Below are 27,258 nucleotides of genomic sequence, written 5' to 3'. Positions count from 1 at the left end.
GTTTTTTTGCACTAATTTATAAATTTTATTAATTTTTTTATTAACAAAACAAAATGCTCTTAATATATTTAAACATCAAGGAATTACCATCTTTTAGATTTGTGCGAAATTTCCCCCCGATCAGTCAAATGATGTCAGTCATACAATGACAGACAGTACTTACAGCGGCTATGTCATTTTAAATAATTTTTTAGTGGGAATATAAATATTTACCTATATGTTTGGTTGCCTACACCACAGGTCACTGCCAATCACAAAGCGTTAAATGTGGTTTTAATTATTATACAAGCAATGTATGTTGTGTTGCCTATAATAAAATCGTTCATTATTAATAGAAAATCATTCATTAATAGGGGTCATTAATCAATGATTTTGAGGGTGTTAAAATTAATCATAAATGGATAAAAAGTTATTTAATTTGTTTATCCCTGAGGCTAATTATTTAAACTATTGAGCTTGCCCTATACATGATGCTAGACACATTCAGCAAATTTCATAGGATTCTTTAAGACTTAGACTATCTCAGAAGTTAAATGCATATTGAGTTTTCATCGAAATTATTTACAAAATAAACGTTTGAAAAAGGGGTATGTTTTTTACTTATAAACAATTGTAACAACTTTTATATTTTTCAAGCTACAGACTTGTACGTACAACCATTGGACAGCTGGTAAAAAAGCTCACATTAAAAAATAAAAAATCATCTATGACCAATAGGAACGAAGTTAGTGACTATTTTTTAAAAAATCATATCTCCATTGTTTATAAACATTAAGAAGTAAAATTTGCACAAATTTTGAATGAAAATCTAAACTTTATATTGAAACTTATAGCTATAAAATTTATCTAATTTTTCGAAAAGACGGTACTTTCGAAAGATCGACATAGGAAAATGGAGAGGATATCTGTTTCAGCTCCGTTTTTTTTCGGCATTGGAACTTCAAATTGCAACACGTAGGAAAAATTTACATTATGTCGGCTTCCTTTGCAGCTGCAAACCTCTTTTTTTTATTCTGGGGTAGCTCGTCGAAATATAAATAACTACATAGTTTTCACTGGCCGGAAAATATGGGAAAACTCGGAAAAATTGAGTCCATTTGAAATTCACCCTAAATACTTACTTTTTTTTATTTGCTCGAATAGTCTGTCGCAGTATTAATAATGATAACATAATTTTCACCCCCCATAAATCTCGGAAAATCCCGGAAAATCAACATATGTTTTTTCATTTTATATCAGTGATATAATAATCCTTATATATTTTATAAATTAAATTTCAGGTAATTTTTTACACATTATATTATTATATTCCTTATATTAATTATAATTGTTTGTATTTTTATAATTAACAATATTGATTTTTATTCTATTTTTCTTACAAATATGATATACAATATTAATCTAATCTGCCTTACTGCTTTGATAAAATAAGTCGATTTTTTCATCACTTGCCTTATTAAATTTTGTAATGTTTATTGAACTTTACTTTTTTTATTTTCTTTACATACATTGGTTTAAAAATTAAAATTTGGATCATTTATTCGACTTCACTGTCAGGTCTGAACCTTTTTGTTGCAGGTTGTTTGTCTTCACTTATTAACTCAGTCTTTCCATACATTAACATATTAATGGGCGATCTTAATGCCAAGGTGGGTCAAGGTAAGGTAGGAGAACAAGAAGGAAAATATGGGCTTGGAAACTGAAATGACAGAGGAGATCGATTGATTTAATTTTGCCAAAGTGAAGACTTCGTAATAACAAACACCTTTTTCAAATTACCTCCTCGACGGTTATATACATGGACATCTCCACAACATACCAAAGAAAAAATAGTGAGAAATCAAATAGACTACATTATGATAGCAAGGAGGTATCATAATGCTGTTAAATGTACTAAGACGTACCCAGGAGCTGATATAGGCTCAGATCATAACCCGGTAGTTACTGTGATAGAGGCGAGACCAAAAAAGATTAGAAGACCACACAGAAAGGCACTAGATTTAAATAAACTTAGAAACAAAAATATACGACAAGAAACAGGAGAAGAAATAAATGAAAACCTCAGTTCAGTGCAGCAACAAATTAACGATACAAACAACGTTAACCAAAAATTAAAGTACATAAATACAGCTATACAAACAGCAGGAAAGAAACATCTTACAAAAACAACAACAAAGAATAAGGGGTGGATGACACAAGATATACTAGACTTGATGAAACAAAGAAGAAAGATTACCCAGACAAATACAAAGAAATAAATAAACACATAAAAAAGAGAATAAAAGAAGCCAAAGAGGAGTGCATTAAAGAACAATGTGAAGAAATGGAAACCTATGAGAAAAAGTACGATGCGTTCAATATGTACAAAAAAGTAAAAGAGATAACAGGAAGCATAAAGAAATGCCAAATAGGTAAACTTAAAGACAAAGATGGAAATCTTATTGTAGATCTAGAGAATAAAATAAAAATATGGACAGAACACCTGAATGAATTATTTGAAGACGATAGAAACAACTTACCTCAGATAATCAATGCAACTGGGCAAGATATATTGAAAGAAGAAGTAGAATACGCAATAAGAAACGCTAAACGGAGAAGCAAATGGACCTGATGAAATTCCTACAGAACTGTTGAAGCTTTTGAATGATAAATCCGTAACCATAATATTAAATTTTGCAGAGAGGAGCTATAACAGTTTCCCCTCCACTTTCCTATGTCGATCTTTCGAAAGTAACTTCGTTTCGAAAGGTTTTAAGTTTCGAAAAATTGGATGAATTTTATAGTTATAAAATTCAATATAAAGTTTAGATTTTCATTCAAAATTTGTGCAAATTTTACTTCTTAATGTTTATAAACAATGGAGATATAATTAAGAAAAAAATTGTCGCTAACTTCGTTCCTATTGTTTATAGAAGGTTTATTTTTTTGTTAAATGTGAGTTTTTTTACTAGCTATCTAATGGTTGTACGTACGAGTCTGTAGCTTGAAAAATATAGAAGTTGTTACAATTGTTTATAAGTAAAAAACATACCCCTTTTTCAAACGTTTATTTTGTAAATAATTTCGATGAAAACTCAATATTCATGTAACTTCTGAGATAGTATAAGTCTTAAAGAATCCTATGAAATTTGTTAAATGTGTCTAGCATCATTCATAGGGCAAGTTCAATGGTTTAAATAATTAGTCCCAGGGATAAACAAATTAAATAACTTTTAAACTATTTGACCGATCGGGGGGAAATTTCGCACAAATTTAAAGGACGGTAATTCCTCAATGTTGAAATGTATTAACAACATTTTATTTTGTTAATAAAAAAATTAATTAAATTTATAAATTAGTGCAAAAAAACTGCTTTTTTGCAAATATCTCCGTAAATTATTTATCAATTTTAATTGAAAAAACGGGAAAATAAAGATATTCTTGATATAAAAAAATGGTATAAATATTGTTTATTTAAATTATAAGGGAAAAAACTTATAAATAAAAAATCAAATTCTGACCATAAATTATTGTTTAAAAAACACGCAAGGTAAAAATAGGAGTATCTTTTTATCTATTCGTCATCTGGTAACCCCCACCTATGTCTTAAAAGCTTCAGATATCTGCGAAACATTTTGCCGTGAAATCGATGATTTTTGTATAACCAGACTGGGCTAATAGAAGAGATAACTCGCTACCTAAGGTGAGAAAGTGTGCTCATATTTATTAGCAAAAAACAATATTTTACGAGAATATTCAAGTCTACTTATTAATTTTTAGTTTTACATATTTTCCTTCCACACACATCATAAAAGTTTACGTATTTTGTACAACCCTCATGCACCAATTGGGTACAATTGATGCACTAAATCTAGTCTTCGCGCTTAGTGGTCTTTTCATAATCTTCGCCGCAACTAATACATGTTGCTCGTTCTTCATCGCCGCTTGAAGAATCGTCGTAAATAATAAATTCGTGCCCATGGTCTTCGTCAGAGGAGGAACCTTTATATTTCGTATTGTTTTTAGCGCATGGTTTCTTAATTTTACGTTTCGACACTGTAGTAGTTTTTTTCTTTTTACAATTAGTTTCAAATATTTTTTTATCAATATTGGCGCTATGGGTTAATATAGATTCAACTTCCTTACTTCTCTTTCTGACGGAGCAACACTATTTAATGCAGGTGTAGGCAAAATGATATCTAGTAGCTTTTCCGGAGTATCTTCCTCTGAATTTTCCTTTTCTGCGATGACTGTTTTTGCAGGCGAAGGAGTAATATCTCTGGAACACTTTTGTTTGTTTATGTCAACTGAAGGATTGGGAATGTGCTTCGGAACTCTTCTACAATTTGGTTGTGAATTTTTATTAGTACTGTTCGTCCCAAATAAGGGTATTCTGGAATTACGGATAGATCAAGTGGGACAATACCAGTAGCTTTAAATAATGAAAGAGCATTTTAAACTGCTACAATCCATTTAAGACGACAAAAGGACTTCTACAAGGCTGTGCTACGTCCCCTACTCTGTTTAAAATATTCTTGGAAAAGACACTCAAACTATGGAGGAGAAAGTGCCAAGGAATGGGCATACCAGTAAGAGACGAATACCTATACACCTTAAGTTTTGCCGACGATCAAATAGTCATCGCACAAGATGAAGAAGATCTCAGCTTTATGCTAAGAAAACTAGAAGAAGAATATAAAAACAACGGAATGGAAATAAACTTAGAGAAAACCGAATACCTAACAACAGAAAACAAGGATATGAGAAACCTATAGATAGACGAGGGAAGACAAATAAATGGAACAGATAAATTCAAGTATTTAGGAACCATAATATCGAACCAGGGAACAACAGAAGAAGATATAAACAACAGAGTGAGACAAACAAGAAACTGTATAAGACAACTAAACTCAGTGTTGTGGGATAAGAACATTACGATAAAGACAAAAAAGAGAATATATAATACCCTGACAAGAAGTATCCTGACATATGGGTCCGAAAACTGGACAATAAACAAGAGAAATAGAGGTAGAATAAGAGCAATAGAAATGGAGTTCCTGAGGAGAAGCTGTAGACTTACAAAAAGAGACAGAATTGAAAACGCAGAGATTAAGCGGAGAATGGGAGTGCAATCAGACATAATCGACTATATAGAGGAGAAGAGACTATCCTGGTACGGCCACGTCAGAAGAGCGGACAGAGGACGCTGGATAAATAAAATCACAGAATGGAGCCCGATTGGAAGAAGAAAGAGAGGAAGACCCCGAAGGTCATTCAGAGATGAAATCGACGAGGCTATGGAGAAAAGAACCCTGCGAGATGGAGACTGGAATGACAGGGAAAATTGGAGAAAACGGTTAAGTGAAGGAAGACAGTGAAAACTGTGGAAATCCTTAGTAGTAGTAGTATTTTAAACTGCTGCTGATTTTTTCCAAGGTGTGGCGAAGTCTAGATCAAATTGAATTCTGCCTATTCTTCATCCTGGGTTTCCTTGAAAATGTCTACTGGCTTCGTTTACACCCATTTCTCCATTTCCAATTAATGTAATTGCTTACACAAGCTGCTCCTCCGACCACTTGCCTCTAGATACACTGCCTATCTGCAAATATTCTGTCGGCATGTCTGTAAAAAATGAAAAAGTAGTTTAAAAACCATTTGTCAGCATGCGCAATCTCTCTTACAGTAATTACCAGCCAACTCACCTAAAGTTATGAGGAGAGATGACTCAGTCGTTTTTACCTCGAAATTGTGGAATGTGGCCTTGAAAAGAGGTTAGAATAATAGAAACATAATCTAATAGGTTATAGTGTTCAAGATGTACTAGATATATAGCATTATGTTACCTGTACTTGTATCCGACTATCGTAATGTAAAATTTTTCATTGATTCACAAAAGATCTTAGATTATTTACACAACTTAAACACGTGTTTAGAACGACGCCGTAGGCAACTAACACTAATAATTTCAATACAGGCTTTCGTACAAGGTTGTCAGAATGTTAGCAATGTGAGTGGGGACGAGGATAATAACAGCTAGTTATCTCACCCAATACGCCATCTCTCGCGATGACTGGGTCTACTCCGGGACTTCCATCGGCATCTGGGGCTTCTAACTTTGAATAAGCCTGGCTCGTCAAAGATGTCTGCACGTCGAAGGCGTCAGGTCTGCAGAAGGCCTCGATGTCGGAGAGTTAGAGTATTGCTTTCTAACTAACACTACGTGGTTCTCCCCATTCTTCTCTTGACTTCAACCTATGTTGAAGTCAATGGTGTGTTGCCTTCTGTGAATTCGAGCTGGGTCGTGGGTTCGGATTTTAACCACGTTGTCGGGCGCCATGTCACCTCGGGGGAACAAATAAGGGTCTAACCACTTTGTGTTGTCTCCGGGTGCTCTGTAGAGGGCTTCGAATATACTGTCGAGAGCTCCTCTACTTAAGTCCATTTTCGGGTTATGAACTTGGAAAATATTTATATCTTCGGTGTCTTGCCTTGAAAAAGGCAAGATATTTCTTACACAACAAATTCCTCGTCGAAAATGGTACATTAGGTTGTGGTCTTCCGATGGCTTGTCTTGAGAAAGACAAGATATTTTCTTACATGACAAAGGATTGTCGAAATAAAAACACCAAGTTAAAGTTGAAAATAACTCTCAGCCACAGAGTATGGAAAATAGAACAGGAGCAGAGCCCCGAGAGCACTAAGCTCTCGGAGTGCCCGTGAGGGACTGACCTGGCTGACCTGAAAATCGCCAATATTTATATGCGTGGTCCGAGCGATAAATAGGGATTTCCAGGTCAAGAGCCAATGGGAAAATTCGAGGCGGGGCGATGCGCATCGAAATGCGTACTAGTCCACAGACTATGGCATTCGATGACAGCTCGTATAAGTATCATAAATTCGCGCACTTGGTTCTTCATATTTGGAGACTACTGCAATAACGATTTTCACAAAGGAATGGTAATATTAGAATCCTTGGAGAATTTAAGAATGTTATTAGTTATGTAATTAAGGTTGAACAACATCCAGAGAAAGACTCATATACAATTCTGCCAAGAAAATAGTATGGTAATTGCCAATACTTGGTTTCTACTTTCTAAGAGAAGACCACGGACATCTCCTTCACATCGTCGAAACTCGTAATTTTCAGTTTTTTGGTTACAAGTCGAAATGAACTTTAAAAAAACCTAAAACAGACCTATTTTGTTCATAACAATCCAAAAAACCTAAAAAAAAATTATTCTGACCGAAAAAAATTATTGTTACAATTTAAAAAAAAATGTTAAAAAATTTGAACTACTTTTCACCTGGTCGACCTGTTGAACCCTATTTTGAGGTATTTTATAAAAGTGATGCAAAAAAATCTTATGAAAATATTTTTCGGAACGAATCAGAGCTTTTCGCTTTGTCTAAGTGCGGAGTTCATAAAGAATACTGTTTTATGCTATGACCATGATCATTAACCTAAATGTTTTTTATTGAAAATTATCTTAACTAATTTTTCTCTACCTAGTATTTATTTGAATGAATATAACTATTTGAAAGTTTAAGAAAATATTCTATAAATTAAGCATTATTTGCTCGCATATGTGCATATTAAATAATAAATATAGAAAGTTGTTTACTATGGGTTCAAATTGTCTAGAAATTTCTTAATAAACTTCTGAATGTAAGTTTCCAGGCACCGCATGTGCGACATACGGATGCGAAGTGGAGTATAATATGCAAGAGCCAACTGCTAAACTTAGTAATTGAGAGTAGAAATGTTGGGTACGTTTTATTACGAATGGAACATGGGCAACGCGCTACGTCTTTAAGCCCCTTACCAGAATTTAACCACCCCTATATGCATAATCAATTTAAAGGTTTATAGTAATAAATTATAAAGTTGTTCATAATTCCTCAACGACTTTATGTTTCCGAAGCCCACTAAATCATTTTCTAGCTCAACACGTATCGAGAGACCGAGTTAAACGCTACCCTTACCAAAGATGTATTAGGTCATATTCCCCACTTTTGATTTATGAATTTACTGTGTCCGTACGTTACCAGATACACTTTCCTCTTAATAATGCTCGGTCAGTGCTTTCTAATTTGGAGCATGTCAACAAGGTAAACTAATTTAGGGGTTGAAATTCGCTGTGTTAAACTAACCCCTTTATTTAGTTTAAATCACTTAGGTTAGCTCTATTGTTGAAGTTTTGTAATAGGCAATGTTCTGCTTTAATTTGTGTACAAAGAGTACATTATAAGGTGTATCAAATTTTGAGGTTAAGACATGTGATACTTTGAAAGAGATTTCATATTGAATTTAAGCTGAAAAAGAAAATGTTTTTGCTATTATTATTAGTTCTTTAGGAAGACTTATTTACATTTTTGCTGTTTTTATTTATTTCGTTTCTTTAATTCAAAATAAACTACCTTATTAAATATTGAATAATACAGGGTCTTAGTAAATAAGTTGTATTATGATGAGGTTCTTATTGGATCCTTAAACGAACTCGTAACTAAATTCACCGTATTACTTTATTTGTCTAACAATTAAATTTTGTTTATAATGACGACTAATAAGCGGAACATGTTTGTGTAAACACATCAACTGACCCACGCTAACGTTGTGTAGCAATTCTCTAAGTACATATAATACTAAAGAACATCTTAGAGGTACTTTTCAGTGCGTCATTAATTATGACGTCATAGAATGAATTAGATGTGTCGAGAATTATTTCATATAATTATTGAAGAATCTGACATATGCCAGGATCGTACTTAGCCACAGGTGAAAAGCTTGTGGAATTACTAGTATTTTTATTGCAAGGTCATCTGAGTAGATTTATTCCGTATATTAATAAAAATAAAAAGTAAACAATATTGTTTATTAAATTTATAAATATGGAAATATTTAAAATTGACGACAAAACGGTTCATTTATTGAATTTTTGTATCTTCTTCTTCTCAAGGGAATCTGTCGTCAAGACGTCTGCGCGTCGAAAGTTGGCAATCATCACAGCGATTTTTAATTTTAAGACCGCGGCTCTAAATAAGTCGTTATTACATGAGTTACATCTCCTTCCTATGGATCTTTTTCTCCGGGATTTTCTTTGCATAATGACCTGGAGTATTAAATATTTATCTCATCTCATCACATGACTAATATATCCCCTCTTAATTTTTAGTACTTCTCTTTCCTTATGCATACGTCACATTACCTCAACGTTGGTTATTCCATCTACCCATGAGATCTCAAATTCTCTTCGGTACATCCGCATCTCGAATGCCTTTAGTCTCCTCACGTCAATTTTCTTTAGTGTCCACGCTTCCATACCCTATTATAATAAGGATAGCACATATCACCTCAGCAGCCATATTTTTAACTTAAGGTTTAAGTTTCTACAACAGAGAAGCTTCTGTATTCTTGTAAATGCGCTTCTGGCCTGTTCGATTCTGATTCGTATTTCTTGAGAGCTGTCATTGTTTTCATTAATAGTTGTATATAGGTATTTGAATTCTCTTACTATTTCAATAGGCTGATTCTGTACATATATCTCACGAATGTCCTGAGTTGTCTTTGTTATTATCATATATTTCTTGCTCTGTTGAGTGATGGTCCATATTCTTTTTCGCTTACTGCGGTCACCTAATTAAGAAGTAACTGTAGGTCTTCATGTAATTCGGCTAAAAGAACTGTATCATCAGCGCATTTCAGGTTATTTATGATCATGTCATTAATTCTAATGCCTACATTTCGTTAATTCATTGCCTTACTTAATATGTCTTCCGAGTATATATTAAATACTACTGGTGAATGTATACACCCTTGTCGAACAACTCTTTGTACTTGTATTTCTACTGATGTTATGTTTTCTATTCTAACTACTGCTTTTTGGCCATAGTATAAGTTACACAAAAAAGACTGTTTTCAAAAATTTATTAGGTAACTTATAAATTAATTACATAAATAAAATAAAATTCTAATCATAAAAACTATTTATTTACTAATTCGTAATAATAATAGTTTATTAAAAACACTGAAAAGTAGAATTTGAATATCAGTGTAATAAAAAATTATAGAAAAATACTGCCAGTGGAGAGTTTCCTTAAAGATATATCCTTAGACGAATTCATGGTGAAATATTTCGGCCATAATCTAGCAAAACATTAATTAGAGAAGAAATTTCTAACGCCTCAGCAACACGCTGAAATAAACAGTAAATAAAACAATTTTATTTTCAGGGTAATAAAATACTTAATTAATAATTAAATACTTCACGAACAGCAGAAATTGGTAATAATGTTTGTCCAGCTTATTCCTCCTACTTCCCCTTAACTCCTACTTGTTCTTTTTCCGTATATCTTGTCATCTTGGCCTTACACGAATACAAATAAACACCCAATACTATGTACAAATACTGACCTGAACGACAGCGGTCACTTGCTGTTCAACACTTCGAAAGAATGGCCAGCATGGACGAAGTTTTACGTCAACTGTCAGTAATAGGCGTATTTGGTTGGCTAGAGAAAGCGCCCATTTAAATATCAACGAATCAAACGTAAGTTAGGAAAGAACCGCCTATGTATGTAGGCTTATTCTAACGCTGCAATATAGTTCTGTTTAATCACGGAACTACCGCTTTTTCCGTCACACCCAACTTAATGCATTGGAAAGAAATCAGAAAACTGTGACGCACTGAAAAGTACCTCTGGGATGTTCTATACAATGACCATACTTCTACATATGTACTTCTATTATAAATAGTCAAATATCTGTGACTCCTCAATCAATTAATCAATCAATATGCTTTATTTCATCTGACTTTTACAAGTATTGAAATGCATCAAATACAATCTATGATCAGTAAAAACTATAAGTACATAAAAACAGTAAACATAAAAACATAAATTATACACAAAAACATACAAATTGTTAAAAAGATGCCTGCAAGTATTCCTCTAACGAATAGAAAGTGTTTACCAGAAGTAAGTCCTTAACTGTTCTCTTAAATACGTAAATATTTGACTCTTTAACATAATTAGGTAATTTATTATACAAACGAACGTATGTTGTGTAAGGAAAGGACCCTTGCCCACAACGGTCAAGTGAGGAACAGGGGTCACCAAATCATTTCTGTAACGAAAATTGTAGCCACTCATTAAGGAAACATCATTTCTGCAAATAAAATTGCATCTATGTGACTTTACATAAATAACACAACTGAAAATATACAGCGAAATTACAGTTAAAATATTTCATTGTTTAAAAACTGGTCTACAGGAATCTAGGCGCCTTCCAAACGTCATGGTACGAATAATTTTTTTTTAAGAACACACACCTCATTAATTCGCGAGCAATTTTCCCAACAAACTAAGCAATATTGCAAAATTGACTGTACATGAGCAAAATAGTCAAGTTTTAAGTTTGAAAATAGTTGAAACAGTGCACAGACAATCTTCCCACTACATAATCAACGTGAGAGCTCCAAGACAAATTAGAATCCAGGTAAACACCTAACAACTTAGTTGAGTGGCTATTTACCACTGAACCATTGTCAAGTTTTACTAATGGACTCATCTGCATAGTAGAAGGTGAAAAGGTTACCATATTGGTCTTTGATCCATTTAAGATTAGGGCATTATTTAAACAGTAATGAGTCATACTTTTTACAAGGCAGTTTGCTTTTGGTACTACATGAAAAAAATTATTTTAATTTAATGCAACTGTGGTACAGTCAGAAAATTGAGTGACATAACAGCCTGATTGCTGTTCCACGTTTTCTACTCGAACACTTATTGCATCAGAAAAATTATCTAGTGGATTCCGAACCAAACATGTTGAGCTATCGTTTATCAGTTGATTTAAATCATTCACGAAAATCAAAAATAAAAGAGGGTCAATGATACTTCCCTGTGGAACTCCGGAGAGGACACTTTCTTCTGAAGAAAATATTATATTCCCATTCATATTGACCTTAATTTTTTGAAACCTTTTCGATAAAAAGGTGTGGATCCACTTTAACGCAGTTCCTCTAACACCAGTATGATAAAGTATTTCCCGCAGTATTGGATGATTTACAGTTTCAAAAGCTCGTGCTAAGTCAAAAAACAAACAGATAACTTTATAACCCTTATCAAAGTTCGATAAAATATTATTGCACAGCGCTAGTAGTGCATCTTGCACACTTATACCTTTATGGAAACCAAATTGAGACTTTTCTATAATGTTGTACTTGTTAATATATGAGAGGAGACGTGTATGAAATGCCTTCTCATATATTTTTGAAAACACAGATAAAAGTTATAGGCTTCGATAGTTATCAAATTTTAATTTGTCACCTTTTTTATTTATAGGCGTAACTAAAGCAGTATTTCCTAAAGCAGTATCCTCAATGTCAGATTAATGTTTATATTTATGTACAACAGTCACTATCGTCAAGTATCTTAGAGGGAACATTGGAGAGGGTTGATCCGCAGAGCTATTCAGAGAATGGCTACGCTGGGGAGGATAATGCCCAATATCGGTGGACCCAAATCCAAAAGGAGAAGGGCGCTTTACGGTGTTGTGTGTGTGTGCAGTCTGTCGTCCTCTACACGGCTCCAGTCTGGAGTGAGGCAGTAGAAATACCAACTTACAAGAGGCTCATGGTAAGCGTCGACAGAACTAGTCTGCTGCGGCTAGCATGTGCCTACAGGACTGTCAGCTGCCGCTCTGTGGGTGATCACCGGCTGTGTTCCTTTACATGTGCTGGCAGGTGAAAAGGCCAGGATTCGTAGTCGTAGGATGCGGAACATTGGAGAGCGAGAGATGACTGAGTTGAGACTGGCCGAGAGATTAGTTTCAATCGGTCCGTGGCAGCATGACTGGGAGGCAACACGTCATCAGCCCTTCGATCCTGATGTCTAGAGTGACAGAGGAGAGGTTTTTATTTGGACGCCGACCGTCTAGGAGTAATGACGGGACAAAATGTCAAAGGACTAACTCCCTCGGGCATCTAGTCCTGGCACAACTTCGTTAGGGTATTAGGAACCCAACACTACCTGGGTTAGTCACGGGTGTCTGTATGCAGATTTTCATTCTTCTATTTAAAGAGAACCTTCCCCTTTTAGAAGAAAAAATCTATATTTGGAGATTGAGTGACGTCTCTTTCCTCTTAACGAAAAAAAGTTTATCTTTCACCTTTCCTTTTTCGTTCGTTTCCTTTATTAAATATATACAGTGTAAAGTTATAAACGTCACATCTTTATTAATTCCTTTACCTTCAGTTTCTTTTTTTTACTATTTTTTTCTTTCAAAAAGTAGTTGGCGCCCTCTCTCTCTTTCTGTTCCTTACAATAAATATTCGCTCCCTCTCTTTATTTTCTCTATCTCTTTCTGTCCTGTAGAATAAATATTCGCCCTCTCTCGTTCTGTCCGGTAGACTAAATATTCTGTTCTATGTTAACAGAAGAAGGAGCTAGGGTTTATAAAAAAAGATAGGAATTATTATAAGCTTTATTTTATCAAAAATTAATGGGAAAATCCCAGTAGTTGGCTGTATACCATCGTTTAAAAAACTTATACAGAAGTAAAACACTTCACATTTGTATTTAGGTATAAAACATATAATTAAAACTTTTTTAAAAAGTGTCGTTAAAATTTATACAGGAGCATAACGTGACGTTTTCGATCTAGATCAGATCATCTTCAGTGTTTTCTTTTGTAATTGAAGCTAACACCAAAATTGTAGCTGTGACATCAATATATGGTTTTACAGTGTTCCAAATTTAAATTCGAATGTGACTCTAGGTCGATGACATTGGATACAAATTTAATACTTAAAGAGCAACATGTTTTTTTGCTCGACTTGAACACGTGGTTCTTGTCAGTTAAAACTACACAGACCAATTGGAGACCAGACCAACAGTCAGTAAGATTTACAATATTATAATTTCTTTACAAACTCTTATGAAAGCAATTATTAATGAAAATGTTTTTCTTTTACAAATCAACACAAAAGAGTTACCTGAATTTCACTGAAATTTCTTTACTTAACATTTCTGAGGTTGGAACTGGGGATTCACTGCCACGCAAAAAACTGCATCTATAGTCTAGGACGACGACCAGGGATAACAAAATGAGGATGGAAGCTAGCACTGGAACACTAACCTTGGAAAACTCGTCTCCTTAGAAAACTGGAACACGTGGGTACTTTTCAAATTTGTTGCAAAACGCCGCTTTACAAATCTCTCATATGAGATACGGCATACACACACACACAAAACACACACAAAATACAGTGATTACTCGTTCAGAATTGACACATTACTTTGAGTAAAAATCACGCTTTTTCACAAATTTGCCGGTTTTTTTTTCCGACTAAACTAAACGACGTCTGCTTTCAATGGGCAATCTTCCAAACCTCACTTAAAACTGTATCTGAACCATTAACTGCCACAATACACTACATATTTTCCATAAAAAGGGACGAAAAACAAGAAACATTACAAATTTGACGTGAAATTTGGACTAACGCTGAAGTCAATCGCTCTTGACGACGGCCTTAGCGAGAGTGTTGCAATTATCTTTCCGGCAAAACCTTCTCGGCGATCTAAATGGATGTTTATTTGAATCGCAATATCGAGCGGCTTTTTATCAAAGAAAATACGCGTCCGTGGTATATAAACAAACTCTAAAAATGTCTTTATATCAACTCGGCGACACAAAGAGGAATTGAAAGATAATTCTTCGGTTTTAATACATATACGAGGGGATTTTAATACATATCAACGAATTCAAAAATGCTACAAAGGTAAGCTCCAATTCACGTGGGTATGCTTCTAAACAAATTGTGAACATTTTATTGTGGTAGGTTGTTTCCTTTCCTTAAGTGCAACTTGTACCAGCTGTACGGTGTTTTGTGGATTAGCCTGGTGTAGTGTAATTCTTTTTTTAAGCATATCCCACAAATGCTCTGTAGGATTAAGGTCGGGTGAGCAAGCAGGCCACTACATAATAGCGATATCTTCTGCATTAAGGAAGTGACTTCTGGTATGTGGATTTGCATTATCATGCATCAAAATTAAATTTTGTCTCACTGCACTTTTTCAGAGTCTAACTGCAGGTTCTAAAACCAAATCAATATCCCTTCGAACTAATAAAATTAGTTGAATGGAAATTAAATAAGTTTTTTCACCGACCATATTACTTCTCCAGAACATAAAACTTTCTCTTTTAGGTCTGTGAACAGATCTGGCTGTTTATGTTCTTGCTTGTTTTCCTCGCCCTCTCAGTACAGAAATTTATCGGTCATATAATTTTACACAAATCCTGGTTTCGTCTGAAAATAGCACATTTTGCCAATATCCAATGTCCCAGTTTTGGTATTGACGCCAATTTAGGCGATCAATCTTGTGCTGCCTAGTTAACTCGGGAATCCGTAGCTGTCTACTGCTGTATAGTCCTTAGACATAAAGTCTTCTTCTTATCGTTTCAACTGAAACACTTACACTTGTACTTTCCAAAAGCTGCATTTGGAGGTACAGGTGAGAAATTGTTGGATTTGTTCTAGATACTTGGACAATAAAACGATCGTGGCAAGCCGTTGTTACTTTTTGGTGACTTTGACACAACGCCCTTTGTTATGCCTGCCACTGTAGCTGTCCCTCTCAGAGATTCATTGCCCCACAAGACCAATAATATGTTCCCTTTGCATATCCATTAACCCCACATAAGGCATATTTTCCTTTTTGAAAGCAAAATTAAGTTTTTTAATTTTCGTTCAATTTACAACTAAAACAAATAATCTATACTGTGCATGGCAGTATCTGATTGTTTTATTGGTTTGTTTATTTTAAATAAAAACCTTTATTCTTCACAACAATAACAAGTTTTTTCAAAAAAAAACAAATTAAATATTAGTTTAAAATACATGGTGATTATAATATGTATGTTTGGTTGTGTGTATATTCATTATTATTTATTTTATTTTCAGCTTCGTCATATAAATTTTAAAAGAGAAATGGAACTTACTAATATACTTAACCTTATTAAACAAGCGGCAAAATAAGAAACATATATTTTTGGTTACAAGAGCGACAAAGAGAAAAAGACTCTTTGTCTGCTGTGTTTTTTTAATTTATTCAAAACTAAAATACATACAAATAAAACAAAATACTTCCCATTAATAAAGTTTTTTGTTTCAAAAATGTCTTTCCTCATATTTCTCTGTTCCTTGTCCAATTTTATATTTAATAAGAAAATTGAATTTTCACGGTTTTGATTTTTAAATAATAAGAGGTCTTTGAAGCTTACTTTAGATTCAAGAAATAATTGGATAAAAAATGGGATATTTTTGTATTAGTATTCATCCAATTTTCTCACCATTAATTTTGAAATTTATGTATTTGCTTTACACAATATGACCGGGCTTGGCTTTATAGAAGTTATTTACCTTTATAAAAACCGTCCCTGGAGCTCAGCGGATAACACGTTGGACGTCTAATCTAAAGGTCGTGGGGTCGATCTTCACCAGGGATGCGAACACGCTTTATTAGTTTTAAATTTCTGAACTTTTAATAGTTAGGAGGATAAAATTACACACATCCTATGGAACAAGTAATGTCACTAAAATGCAATAAAATTTACATGAATAGATCCGTCTCAAAATTTCATATTACCGCGCCAACTCTGAATTTTGATTAATAACGCCGTAAATTGTTCATATTCATAAATACTATTAGGCTAGTCTCTATTGAAAACAGTTTAACCCAACCTGAGCTAAGCCGATTAGAGGAACTATGTACTTTGGTACAACTCATCAAATTATACCTATATAATTAATAATATATTAATTATACCTATATAACTTGTACCACCAAATTATACATATATAATTAATATATAAATAAATATAAATTATACATATATAATTAATATATAAATTATACATATGTAATTAATATATAAATTAATATATACAAGTATACTATAATAAAATTTATTAACAATATTCAGAAACTCATTTTGTGTTTTTTTTTCTGAAAAAGTTATGCGAACGGCGCTCAGGATTTATTTGGGTTGTGGATCAGTGAATGAAACAATGGGATTGGATTGGAGCAACTACAAAAAAATGGAACAAAGGAGTATTTACATGAATCTCCTGGACAAATTGGCAAACAAAACACACGAAGGTCCTCTAGCTATTTGAAATAGTGACGCGGCTTCGAGGAACTTCCTGTTGGATGAAAGAAAAGTTTCTTCCTTCCTAAAAAACACAAGAGAGGGGTTAAGAGACTTTTCTAAAGTAAATAAAAGTTCTTTCGCTTTCTTAATTTAGTATTTTATTTGTTTATCCCCTTTTTTGTACATCTGATTATCTTTGTTTTTATATTGACGTCTTGCTTCCATTAAATCTAAAATTTCTTCCGTCATCCATTGCTTCTTCTTATATCTGGTTGGTATTAGAATTTCTTTTTGGCTTTTATCTATTTCTTTCTTTATTAATAACCATTTTTTATCCGTCTCAGTATTTTGTTAAATTTGTTCTTTAACATTCATTAATCCGTTGTTGATTTCATCTGCCAGGCGTTTCCTTATGTGTGGGTTCCTTAATTTACTTGTATCGATTTTTGCATTTGTTGTTCTTCGTTTTATTATTTTAATTTTGAGCCTAATTTTGGTCACTACTGGCTTGTGATCGGAGTTTAAACCAGAAACCAGAAATAATATACACTTAGCCACAACCAAAATACCGCACGCGATGGTTATTTTTACACTACTTACTGCAGTGACTGACTATTGAACAAAAAACGTGCTACACATTTGCATAAGAAGATGCAAAGGTTAGGATGGGATTAGACGATTAGGCAAAATATATCGATAAAGCATATCAAATTACATAGGAATTAGTTGCAATTTGTTAAGTTGCAAAAGTTAATTAAAATCCCACAAATAAAAGTTTTAGAATCTCATTAATTTTTATACTAAAATGATTTCATTTGGTTGTTTCGGATTGTACATTTAATCAAAGAATTGTAACATAATCACTTCATTGTTTCGAAACATCAAACACAAATCATCTCCGCAATATTTCGGCATGTCGAAGACGATTGAGGTATCGTTTTCCACTTTTCCACAACAAGTCGACTAATTGAGTTCTCCTTTTGTTTCAGACCTTTCGGCATGGCTTCCCGTTCCAACCCACAGCAATGGCATACGATCCCGTTCAGAGGCTTCTGGCAATCGGCTCGAAATGCGGCTCCCTCAGGATGTATCCTTTTTTTTACTTAGCAACAAAAATACTTCTAAGATTGATGACGCAAGAGAATGGGAAAGTGTTTAGAAAGAGATTTGTCCTAATGGATATAAAGGATGTTTTTGATACGGAATTTTTTAACGATATACCGAATCTATATATTAGTTTTGATATTTTTTGAAATTTATAATAAACATTTACAGTAATACTTGTTCGAGTTTGGCCGATAGAACTTACATATTTATACAGGATGAATTCTTATCGACGATAGTCGATAATTTATTGGTACAGAATATCCAAAAAAATTATTTAAAAAAAATGTAGGCAATAAAATTCTCCAGGCTTGTAAAATTTGTCAAATTCGGTAGAGTGCTTATTATCTATCTGGTAAAGTAAACACAATATTTTAAATATGGAACTCTGTATATTTTATCATATTTGGGTTCTTCTTGTAATTCCTGTTCTTATAATATGGAGGTTCACACTACTATGCAGGATATTTAACGAGTTATGACCATTTTATTTCGATATCGCTATGAAATAAACACACTGTATATAAGAAGGAATGCATAAATTATTATTCATTTTACAAAATAACGTAAAAAATATGTAAAAATTTAAAATAAGGTTAACAGAAATCATTGACGAATATTCGTATACAGGATGAACTACAAAACATATGATTTTCTCATATTTTCTAAATATACAACCTTATATTTTATTTTTCCAAAATATTTTATTTATTATTATTCACTTTTCCTTTCTCTATACCTAAACTCATTACTTTTCAAGATATTTTTAGGTTTCTTTACATTTCGGGAATACCTTCAATATTTGTAAGTAGAAATAAAAATCATAACAATATGCAATTAATTTAACAATTAATGTAGTATTAACGAAATAAGTCTTAAAGTAAATGCTCAAAATGTCCACTTTCAACGTTTATGCAAGTTTTTAACCGATATTCAAATGAGCGAGCAACATTCCCTAACATTTGTTTGTAAGTAAATATTATGAAAAGTTTCTCTTATTATATTTATCATATTATGTATCAAGGTTGTATACACAAGGTTGTTTTAAAAGTCATACAGGAAAAAATCAATTTTGGATAATTCCAATAATCGCGGTGGCCAAACAGTTATTATTTTCTCTGCCTATTCTCCTCACAGAAAAGTTATTATTTAGATGATTGTGAATAAGAGTAGTGTGATGAGCTGGAACACCGTCTTGTAAAAACCACATTCTTTATCGAATATTAACTGGTACATTTTGCGGTAGTAATGGCAAATGATTATTTTATACGGCCGCCAAAAAGTGTGGGCCAATTATCTAGTCCCCAACAATTCCACCCTAAACATGTACGGACCATCTAGTTTAACTATGACTGTTAATAAAGTAGAGATTGCTTGATGCATAGTAAAAGAAAATTATCCGATTCACTGTTCGATTTTGGTAAAATGTAAGCTCATCTCCAAAGAGCACATAATAAGTAATATTATATTATTAGCCCAGTCTGGTTATACAAAAATCATCGATTTCACGGCAAAATGTTTCGCAGATATCTGAAGCTTTTAAGACATAGGTGGGGGTTACTAGATGACGAATAGATAAAAAGATACTCCTATTTTTACCTTGCGTTTTTTTTAAACAATAATTTATGGTCAGAATTTGATTTTTTATCTATAAGTTTTTTCCCTTATAATTTAAATAAACAATATTTATACCATTTTTTTATATCAAGAATATCTTTATTTTCCCGTTTTTTTAATTAAAATTGATAAATAATTTACGGAGATATTTGCAAAAAAGCAGTTTTTTTGCACTAATTTTATATATTTAATTAATTTTTTTATTAACAAAATAAAATGTTATTAATACATTTCAACATTGAGGAATTACCGTCCTTTAAATTTGTGCGAAATTTCCCCCCGATGGGTCAAATAGTTTAAAAGTTATTCAATTTGTTTATCCCTGGGACTAATTATTTAAACCATTGAACTTGCCCTATGAATGATGCTAGACACATTTAACAAATTTCATAGGATTCTTTAAGACTTATACTATCTCAGAAGTTAAATGAATATTGAGTTTTCATCGAAATTATTGACAAAATTAACGTTTGAAAAAGGGGTATGTTTTTTACTTATAAACAATTGTAATAACTTCTATATTTTTCAAGCTACAGACTTGTACGTACAACCATTAGATAGCTGGTAAAAAAACTCACATTTAACAAACAAAAAAAAACCTTCTATGAGCAATAGGAACGAAGTTAGCGACATTTTTTTTGTTAATTATATATCCATTGTTTATAAACATTAAGAAGTAAAATTTGCACAAATTTTGAACGAAAATCTAAACTTTATATTGAATTTTATAGTTATAAAATTCATTCAATTTTTCGAAACTTAAAACCTTTCGAAACGAAGTTACTTTCGAAAGATCAACATAGGAAAGCGGAGGGGAAACTGTTTTAGCTCCTCGCTGCAAAATTTAATATTATGGTTACGCATTTATCATTCAAAAGCTTCAACAGTTCTGTAGGAATGTCATCAGGTCCATTTGCTTTTCCATTTTTAGCGTTTCTTATTGCGTATTCTACTTCTTCTTTCAATATGTCTGGCCCAGTTGCATTGATTATCTGAGTTAAGTTGTTTCTATCGTCTTCAAATAATTCATTCAGGTATTCTGTCCATCTTTTTATTTTATTCTCTAGATCTACAATAAGATTTCCATCTTTGTCTTTAAGTTTACCTATTTGGCATTTCTTTATGCTTCCTGTTATCTCTTTTACTTTTTTGTGCATATTGAACGCATCGTACTTTTCTCATAGGTTTCCATTTCTTCACATTGTTCTTTAATCCACTCCTCTTTGGCTTCTTTTATTCTCTTTTTTATGTGTTTATTTATTTCTTTGTATTTGTCTGGGTAATTCTTCATCTTTCTTCTTTGTTCCATCAAGTCTAGTATATCTTGTGTCATCCACCCCTTATTCTTTGTTGTTGTTTTTGTAAGATGTTTCTTTCCTGCTGTTTGTATAGCTGTATTTATGTACTTTAATTTTTGGTTAACGTTGTTTGTATCGTTAATTTGTTACTGCACTGAATGGAGGTTTTCATTTATTTCTTCTCCTGTTTCTTGTCGTATATTTTTGTTTCTAAGTTTATTTAAATCTAGTGCCTTTCTGTGTGGTCTTCTAATCTTTTTTGGTCTCGCCTCTATCACAGTAACTACCGGGTTATGATCTGAGTCTATATCAGCTCCTGGGTACGTCTTAGTACATTTAACAGCATTATGATACCTCCTTGCTATCATAATGTAGTCTGTTTGATTTCTCACTATTTTTTCTTTGGTATGTTGTGGAGATGTCCATGTATATAACCGTCGAGGAGGTAATTTGAAAAAGGTATTTGTTATTACGAAGTCTTCACTTTGGCAAAATTGAATCAATCGATCTCCTCTGTCATTTCTGTTTCCAAGCCTACTTTTTTTTTTATTTTCCTACTTGTTCTCCTACCTTACCTTGACTCACCTTGGCATTAAGATCGCCCATTAATATGTTAATGTATGGAAAGACTGACTTAATAAGTGAAGACAAACAACCTGCAACAAAAAGGTTCAGACCTGACAGTGAAGTCGAATAAATGAACCAAATTTTATCTTTTAAACCAATGTATGTAAAGAAAATAAAAAAAGTAAAGTTCAATAAACATTGCAAAATTTAATAAGGCAAGTGATGAAAAAATCGACTTATTTTATCAAAGCAGTAAGGCAGATTAGATTAATATTGTATATCATATTTGTAAGAAAAATAGAATAAAAATCAATATTGTTAATTATAAAAATACAAACAATTATAATTAATATAAGGAATATAATAATATAATGTGTAAAAAATTACCTGAAATTTAATTTATAAAATATATAAGTATTATTACATCATTGATATAAAATAAAAAAACATGTTGATTTTCCGGGATTTTCCTAAATCTATGGGGGGTAAAAATTATGTCATCATTATTAATACTGCGACAGACTATTCGAACAAATTAAAAAAAAAGTAAGTATTTAGGGTGAATTTCAAATGGACTCAATTTTTCCGAGTTTTCCCATATTTTCCGGCCAGTGAAAACTATGTAGTTATTCATATTTCGACGAGCTACCCCAGAATAAAAAAAAAAGGCTTGCAGCTGCAAAGGAAGCCGACATAATGTAAATTTTTTCTACGTGTTGCAATTTGAAGTTCCGATGCCAAAAAAAAAACGGAGCTGAAACAGATATCCTCTCCACTTTCCTATGTCGATCTTTCGAAAGTACCGTCATTTCGAAAAATTAGATAAATTTTATAGCTATAAGTTTCAATATAAAGTTTAGATTTTTATTCAAAATTTGTGCAAATTTTACTTCTCATAGAAGGTTTTTTTAGTTTTTAATGTGAGCTTTTTTACCAGCTATCCAATGGTTGTACGCACAAGTCTGTAGCTTGAAAAATATAGAAGTTATTACAATTGTTTATAAGTAAAAAACGTACCCCTTTTTTAAACGTTTATTTTGTAAATAATTTCGATGAAAACTCAATATGCATTTAACTTCTAAGATAGTCTAAGTCTTAAAGAATCCTATGAAATTTGCTGAATGTGTCTAGCAGTATGCATAGGGCTCAATAGTTTAAATAATTAGCCTCAGGGATAAACAAATTAAATAACTTATAAAATATTTGACTGATCGGGGGGGAATTTCGCACAGATCTAAAAGATGGTAATTCCTTGATGTTTAAATGTATTAATACCATTTTATTTTGTTAATAAAAAAATTAATAAAATTTGTAAATTAGTGCAAAAAAACTGCTTTTTTGCAAATATCTCTGTTAATTATTTATCAATTTTAATTAAAAAAACGGGAAAATAAAGATATTCTTGATATAAAAAAATGGTATAAATATTGTTTATTTAAAATATAAGGGAAAAAATTTATAGACAAAAAATCAAATTGTGACCATAAATTATTGCTTAAAAAAAACGTCAGGTAAAACTATGAGTATCTTTTCATCTATTCATCATCTAGTATCCCCCACCTATGTCTTAAAAGCTTCAGATATCTGCGAAACATTTTTCCACCTTTTTTTTAACCAGACTGGGCTATATGCGTTTTACGTATTATGCCGGCAACAAATCTATTTAATACTCAGAATGTAAGAAGTAGATTGTTAATAAATAGTTTAATAGAAAAAAAGCGTTTGAAGGAAGTGTGTTTCAATAGTAAACGCAACGAGCTTTAGGTTATGTAGTTACGAGTGACGCATTTGTAAAAAAATTTGCGTTTAAATATTTTCTTAGCAAAACTAGTTCAACAGACATTATTTATTTTATTTTAATATGAAATTGGCCTTCTATATTAATAAAAAATTCTAATTTTTTATTTAAAACAAAATTGTTCCAAAATAAGTAACTGCCAATGTGATTCGTCCAATCAAAACCCATAATTATAAATCGATAACACCCAAAACTTGCTATTAGTCAAATAAATTTGGGACCGGTTTTTCACTGGCCTTATCAGTAAAACTAGTTTTAACTTCTTATATTTTTATTGGTGAATCAATAATTTGGGGTACGACTGTGTGTTACTGGTCACACCACTAACGAATAGCTGTTGAATGTATTGTTTTTTGTAGATGTGTGAGTAAAGCTGAAATAATATTTGATAAAACGGTAAACCAATAAAAAACGAAGGTGGCTTCAAGACGTGTCACTTATTATTTGTACTTGTAAATTATGGAGAATCATTAAGAACGATTTAACTACTTAAAATGAAGTGCTACAAAAGCCGTAGCTTTGATTTTTTTTCTTATGAAAGATATATCGTCAGGTTACAGACAAAATAAATTATGTAAAATATGCGCGTTTGAATAATTTGATTTAAAATATTTTTATATTATATTTCCTTTTGAATAAACAAGCGTTAAAATAAATTAGATATTTTTTTTAATTTCTAGTTTATTTTATATGTATATCGGGATATAACAAAATCAGATCTCAAAGATAACTTACTTACTTAATCAGTAGACCCATTTGTACCTTTCGGTGTTGAGCCGTTTACAATACAATTCATTAAATCACAATATTTGACAGTCTTCTGAGGTGTCCTAGCTCTTAACGAACTTTCTCCATTCCTTCCTATTGGATGCCATCTGTGTTGCTTCCTGCCAAGTCTTACCCTTACTCTGCAGTATCTGCGAGATGTCACTGTTCCATTCTTTAATGGGTCTTCCTCTTCTGTTCTTCCCTATTGGTTTGGCGTCCCACACTCTTTTTTACTTGTCTATTATTGTCCATCCGGGTTAGATGTCCGAACCATGCCAATTTTTTCTCTTTGATTGACTCGAGTATCGGTTTGATTTTGAGTCTTTCTCTTATTTCTTCATTTCTGATTCTATCAGTTCTTTTAACTCCTATCGTTCTTCTGAGGTATTTCATCTCTGCTGCCTGAATTCTGCTCTGATGTCTTTTGTTTAATATCCAATTTTCTGCTCCATATGTCACTGTAGGTCTATATATTGTTTTGTATATTGTCATCTTGGTCTTTGTTGATATTTCTTTGTTATTAAGGAATCCTCTATTTAGTGCTTGGAATAGTTTTCCTGTGTTTTCCATTCTGTTGTTAAGATCATCCTCGATGTCTCCTTTGTTGTTGATTACTGTTCCTAAGTATTTGTATGAATTTGTCTGTATTATTTTTTGTTGGTCTATCATTACTTCTATTTGATCTTCCGTCCCTTGTTTCCTTGATATTTTCATTATTTGAGTCTTCTCTTTGTTTACGTTTAAGTTGTATTTGCTTGCTTCTAGGTTCCATGTCTCTAAGTTGTATTTCAGTTTTTCTGCAGTTTCCGCAATTAATACTATGTCGTCTGCAAATATACACATCTCAGCATTTATCATTTGCATTCTGTTCCAACCGATGCAGTATTTCTTGAATGTTTTCTTACATTCTTTCACTATCTCATCTATTACATTTATGAATAGTACTGGGCTGAGACTTCCCCCTTGTCTAACTCCTTGGGTTGTTTCAAATGGTTCTGACTGTATATTTAACATTCTTACTGTATTTGTTGTTTTCATGTATATACTCTTTGTTGCTTCTATCAGTTCTTCACTTACTTGTTTCTTCTTTAGGCTTTCCCATATATCTTTTCTTTTGACTGAGTCGAATGCTTTTTCCATGTCTATAAAGCTCAGATGTATTTCTTTATTTTTCTTTAAGGCTTTTTCTATTACTTGTTGCATGGTGACTATATGGTCTTGTGTGTTGTGTCCTTTCCTGAATCCACTTTGTACATCCTCTAATTTATGTTCTATTTCTTTTCTAATTTTCCTTTCTATTATGGTTTCGTATACTTTTGCTGCTACACATAGTAGTGATATACCTCTATAGTTCCTACAGTCTCTTGTGTTTCCTTTCTTGTATATAGGTATAATTTCTGCATTTGTCCATTCTCTGGGTATTACTTTTCTCTTCCATATTAGGTTATATATGTATAACAATTTTTCTTTTGCTTTTACTCCTATATATTTCATCATTTCTGGTGCCACTTCATCGCTTCCTGGTGCTTTTCCAATCTTTATCTTTCTTATCTTTATCTTCCAGTTCTTCTTTTTCTATAGTTTCTGGATTTTCCGTGTTTCTCATGGATACTCTCCTGTTGTGGCTTTCCTTCTCCATTGTATTCGCTTGATTTCCATTCAGTATCAGCTAAAAATGTTCCCTCCATCTTTCCATTATTGTCTTATCGTCGTTTATTATTGTTCCTTCCTTGTTCATTATTTGTTTCAGTTTCGTTTCTTTGTTGCTTCTTAGGTTTTTCAGTGTTCTGTAAAATAATTTTACGTTTTCTGTGCTGTTTTCTTCCATTTCTTCCCCGAATTTTTCCCAACTTTTCTTTTTCTCTTTCTTCACTATCTCTTTAACTTTTGTTCCTTGTCTCTTATAATTTTCATATTTTTGTTGTGTTTTGTCTTGGATGTATTCTTTCCATAATTTCTTCTTTTCTTTTATTTCTATTTTCACTTCATCGTTCCACCAAGATGTTCGTTTCCCTTTGTTGTTATTTCTTGTGGTTCCACATATTGATTCAGCTGTTTTTATCATCGCATTTTTAAATTTTTCTCATTCTTCTTCTATTATTTCTGTTATTTCATGTTTATTGTCCATCTCTTTCTCTAGTCCTTCTGAGTATCTTATTCTCGTTGTTTCTTCCCTTAGTTTATAATTTTTTATTATTTCTTTGTGTTTTCTGTTTATGCTCTCATTTCTTTTTTTTTATTTCTTTTCTTTTGCTTTTGAATGTGGTTTCTAGTAGATAGTGGTCACTACCAATTTCATAACTCCTTTTTACCCTTACGTCTCTTATCCAGTTCTTCTTTGTTTTTTGCACTATAGTATAGTCTATAATTGATTGTTCGTCTCTTGATTTGACTTCTCTTGTGATCTTGTGTATCCTTTTATGTTGGAAGTGTGTGTTCATAATCACCAGGTTATTGTCTAGACAGAATTCAAGTAGTAATTTTCCATTTTTGTTTAGTTTGTCCTCCCCATAAGGTCCGATGACATTGTTCCATTTTTCTGTTTCTTTCCCCACTCTGCTGTTCATGTCTCCTGTGATCACAATTTTTTCTGTACAATCATTTATCACTTCTTGTAATTTGTCGCAGAATTCATTCTTTTCGTTTTTTGTTGCGTCTTCATCTGGTCCATAACATATGATTAGGTTTGTATTGGTTTCCTCTGTATCCATATCTATGTCTACTCTTAGTATACGTTCGTTGTAATATATCCAATTTTTTATTATGTTGATACTCTCCTTCTTTATCATGCACGCTACTCCTGCCTGAGCTCTCTTCGTTTCTTCCACTCCACTGTATATTAGTAACATTCCGTTTTCTAATATTATTGATCCTTTTCCTTTTTTCTTTGTCTCTGTTATAGCTACTATTTCAATGTTCTTATCTCTAATTTCTTCCCCCAGTTCTATTTCCTTCCCATTTATACCTCTCTCGCA

General features: G+C 32.4%; 1 protein-coding gene across 1 annotated transcript in view; it reads left to right on the top strand.

Moving 5' to 3' along the window:
- The window catches only part of Tomosyn (syntaxin-binding protein tomosyn), a 660,678-nt gene that overhangs the window by 390,661 nt on the left and 242,759 nt on the right, over nucleotides 1-27,258 (top strand). The window contains exon 2 of the mRNA XM_072530470.1: nucleotides 18,121-18,218. Coding sequence (XP_072386571.1) covers nucleotides 18,121-18,218 — 98 coding nt within the window. The remainder of the gene's footprint in view (nucleotides 1-18,120; nucleotides 18,219-27,258) is intronic.

The sequence above is a fragment of the Diabrotica undecimpunctata genome, chromosome 4, assembly GCF_040954645.1.
Source record: "Diabrotica undecimpunctata isolate CICGRU chromosome 4, icDiaUnde3, whole genome shotgun sequence".
Taxonomy (NCBI): Eukaryota; Metazoa; Arthropoda; class Insecta; order Coleoptera; family Chrysomelidae; genus Diabrotica; species Diabrotica undecimpunctata.
This window is presented reverse-complemented; position numbering and strand designations above follow the sequence as displayed.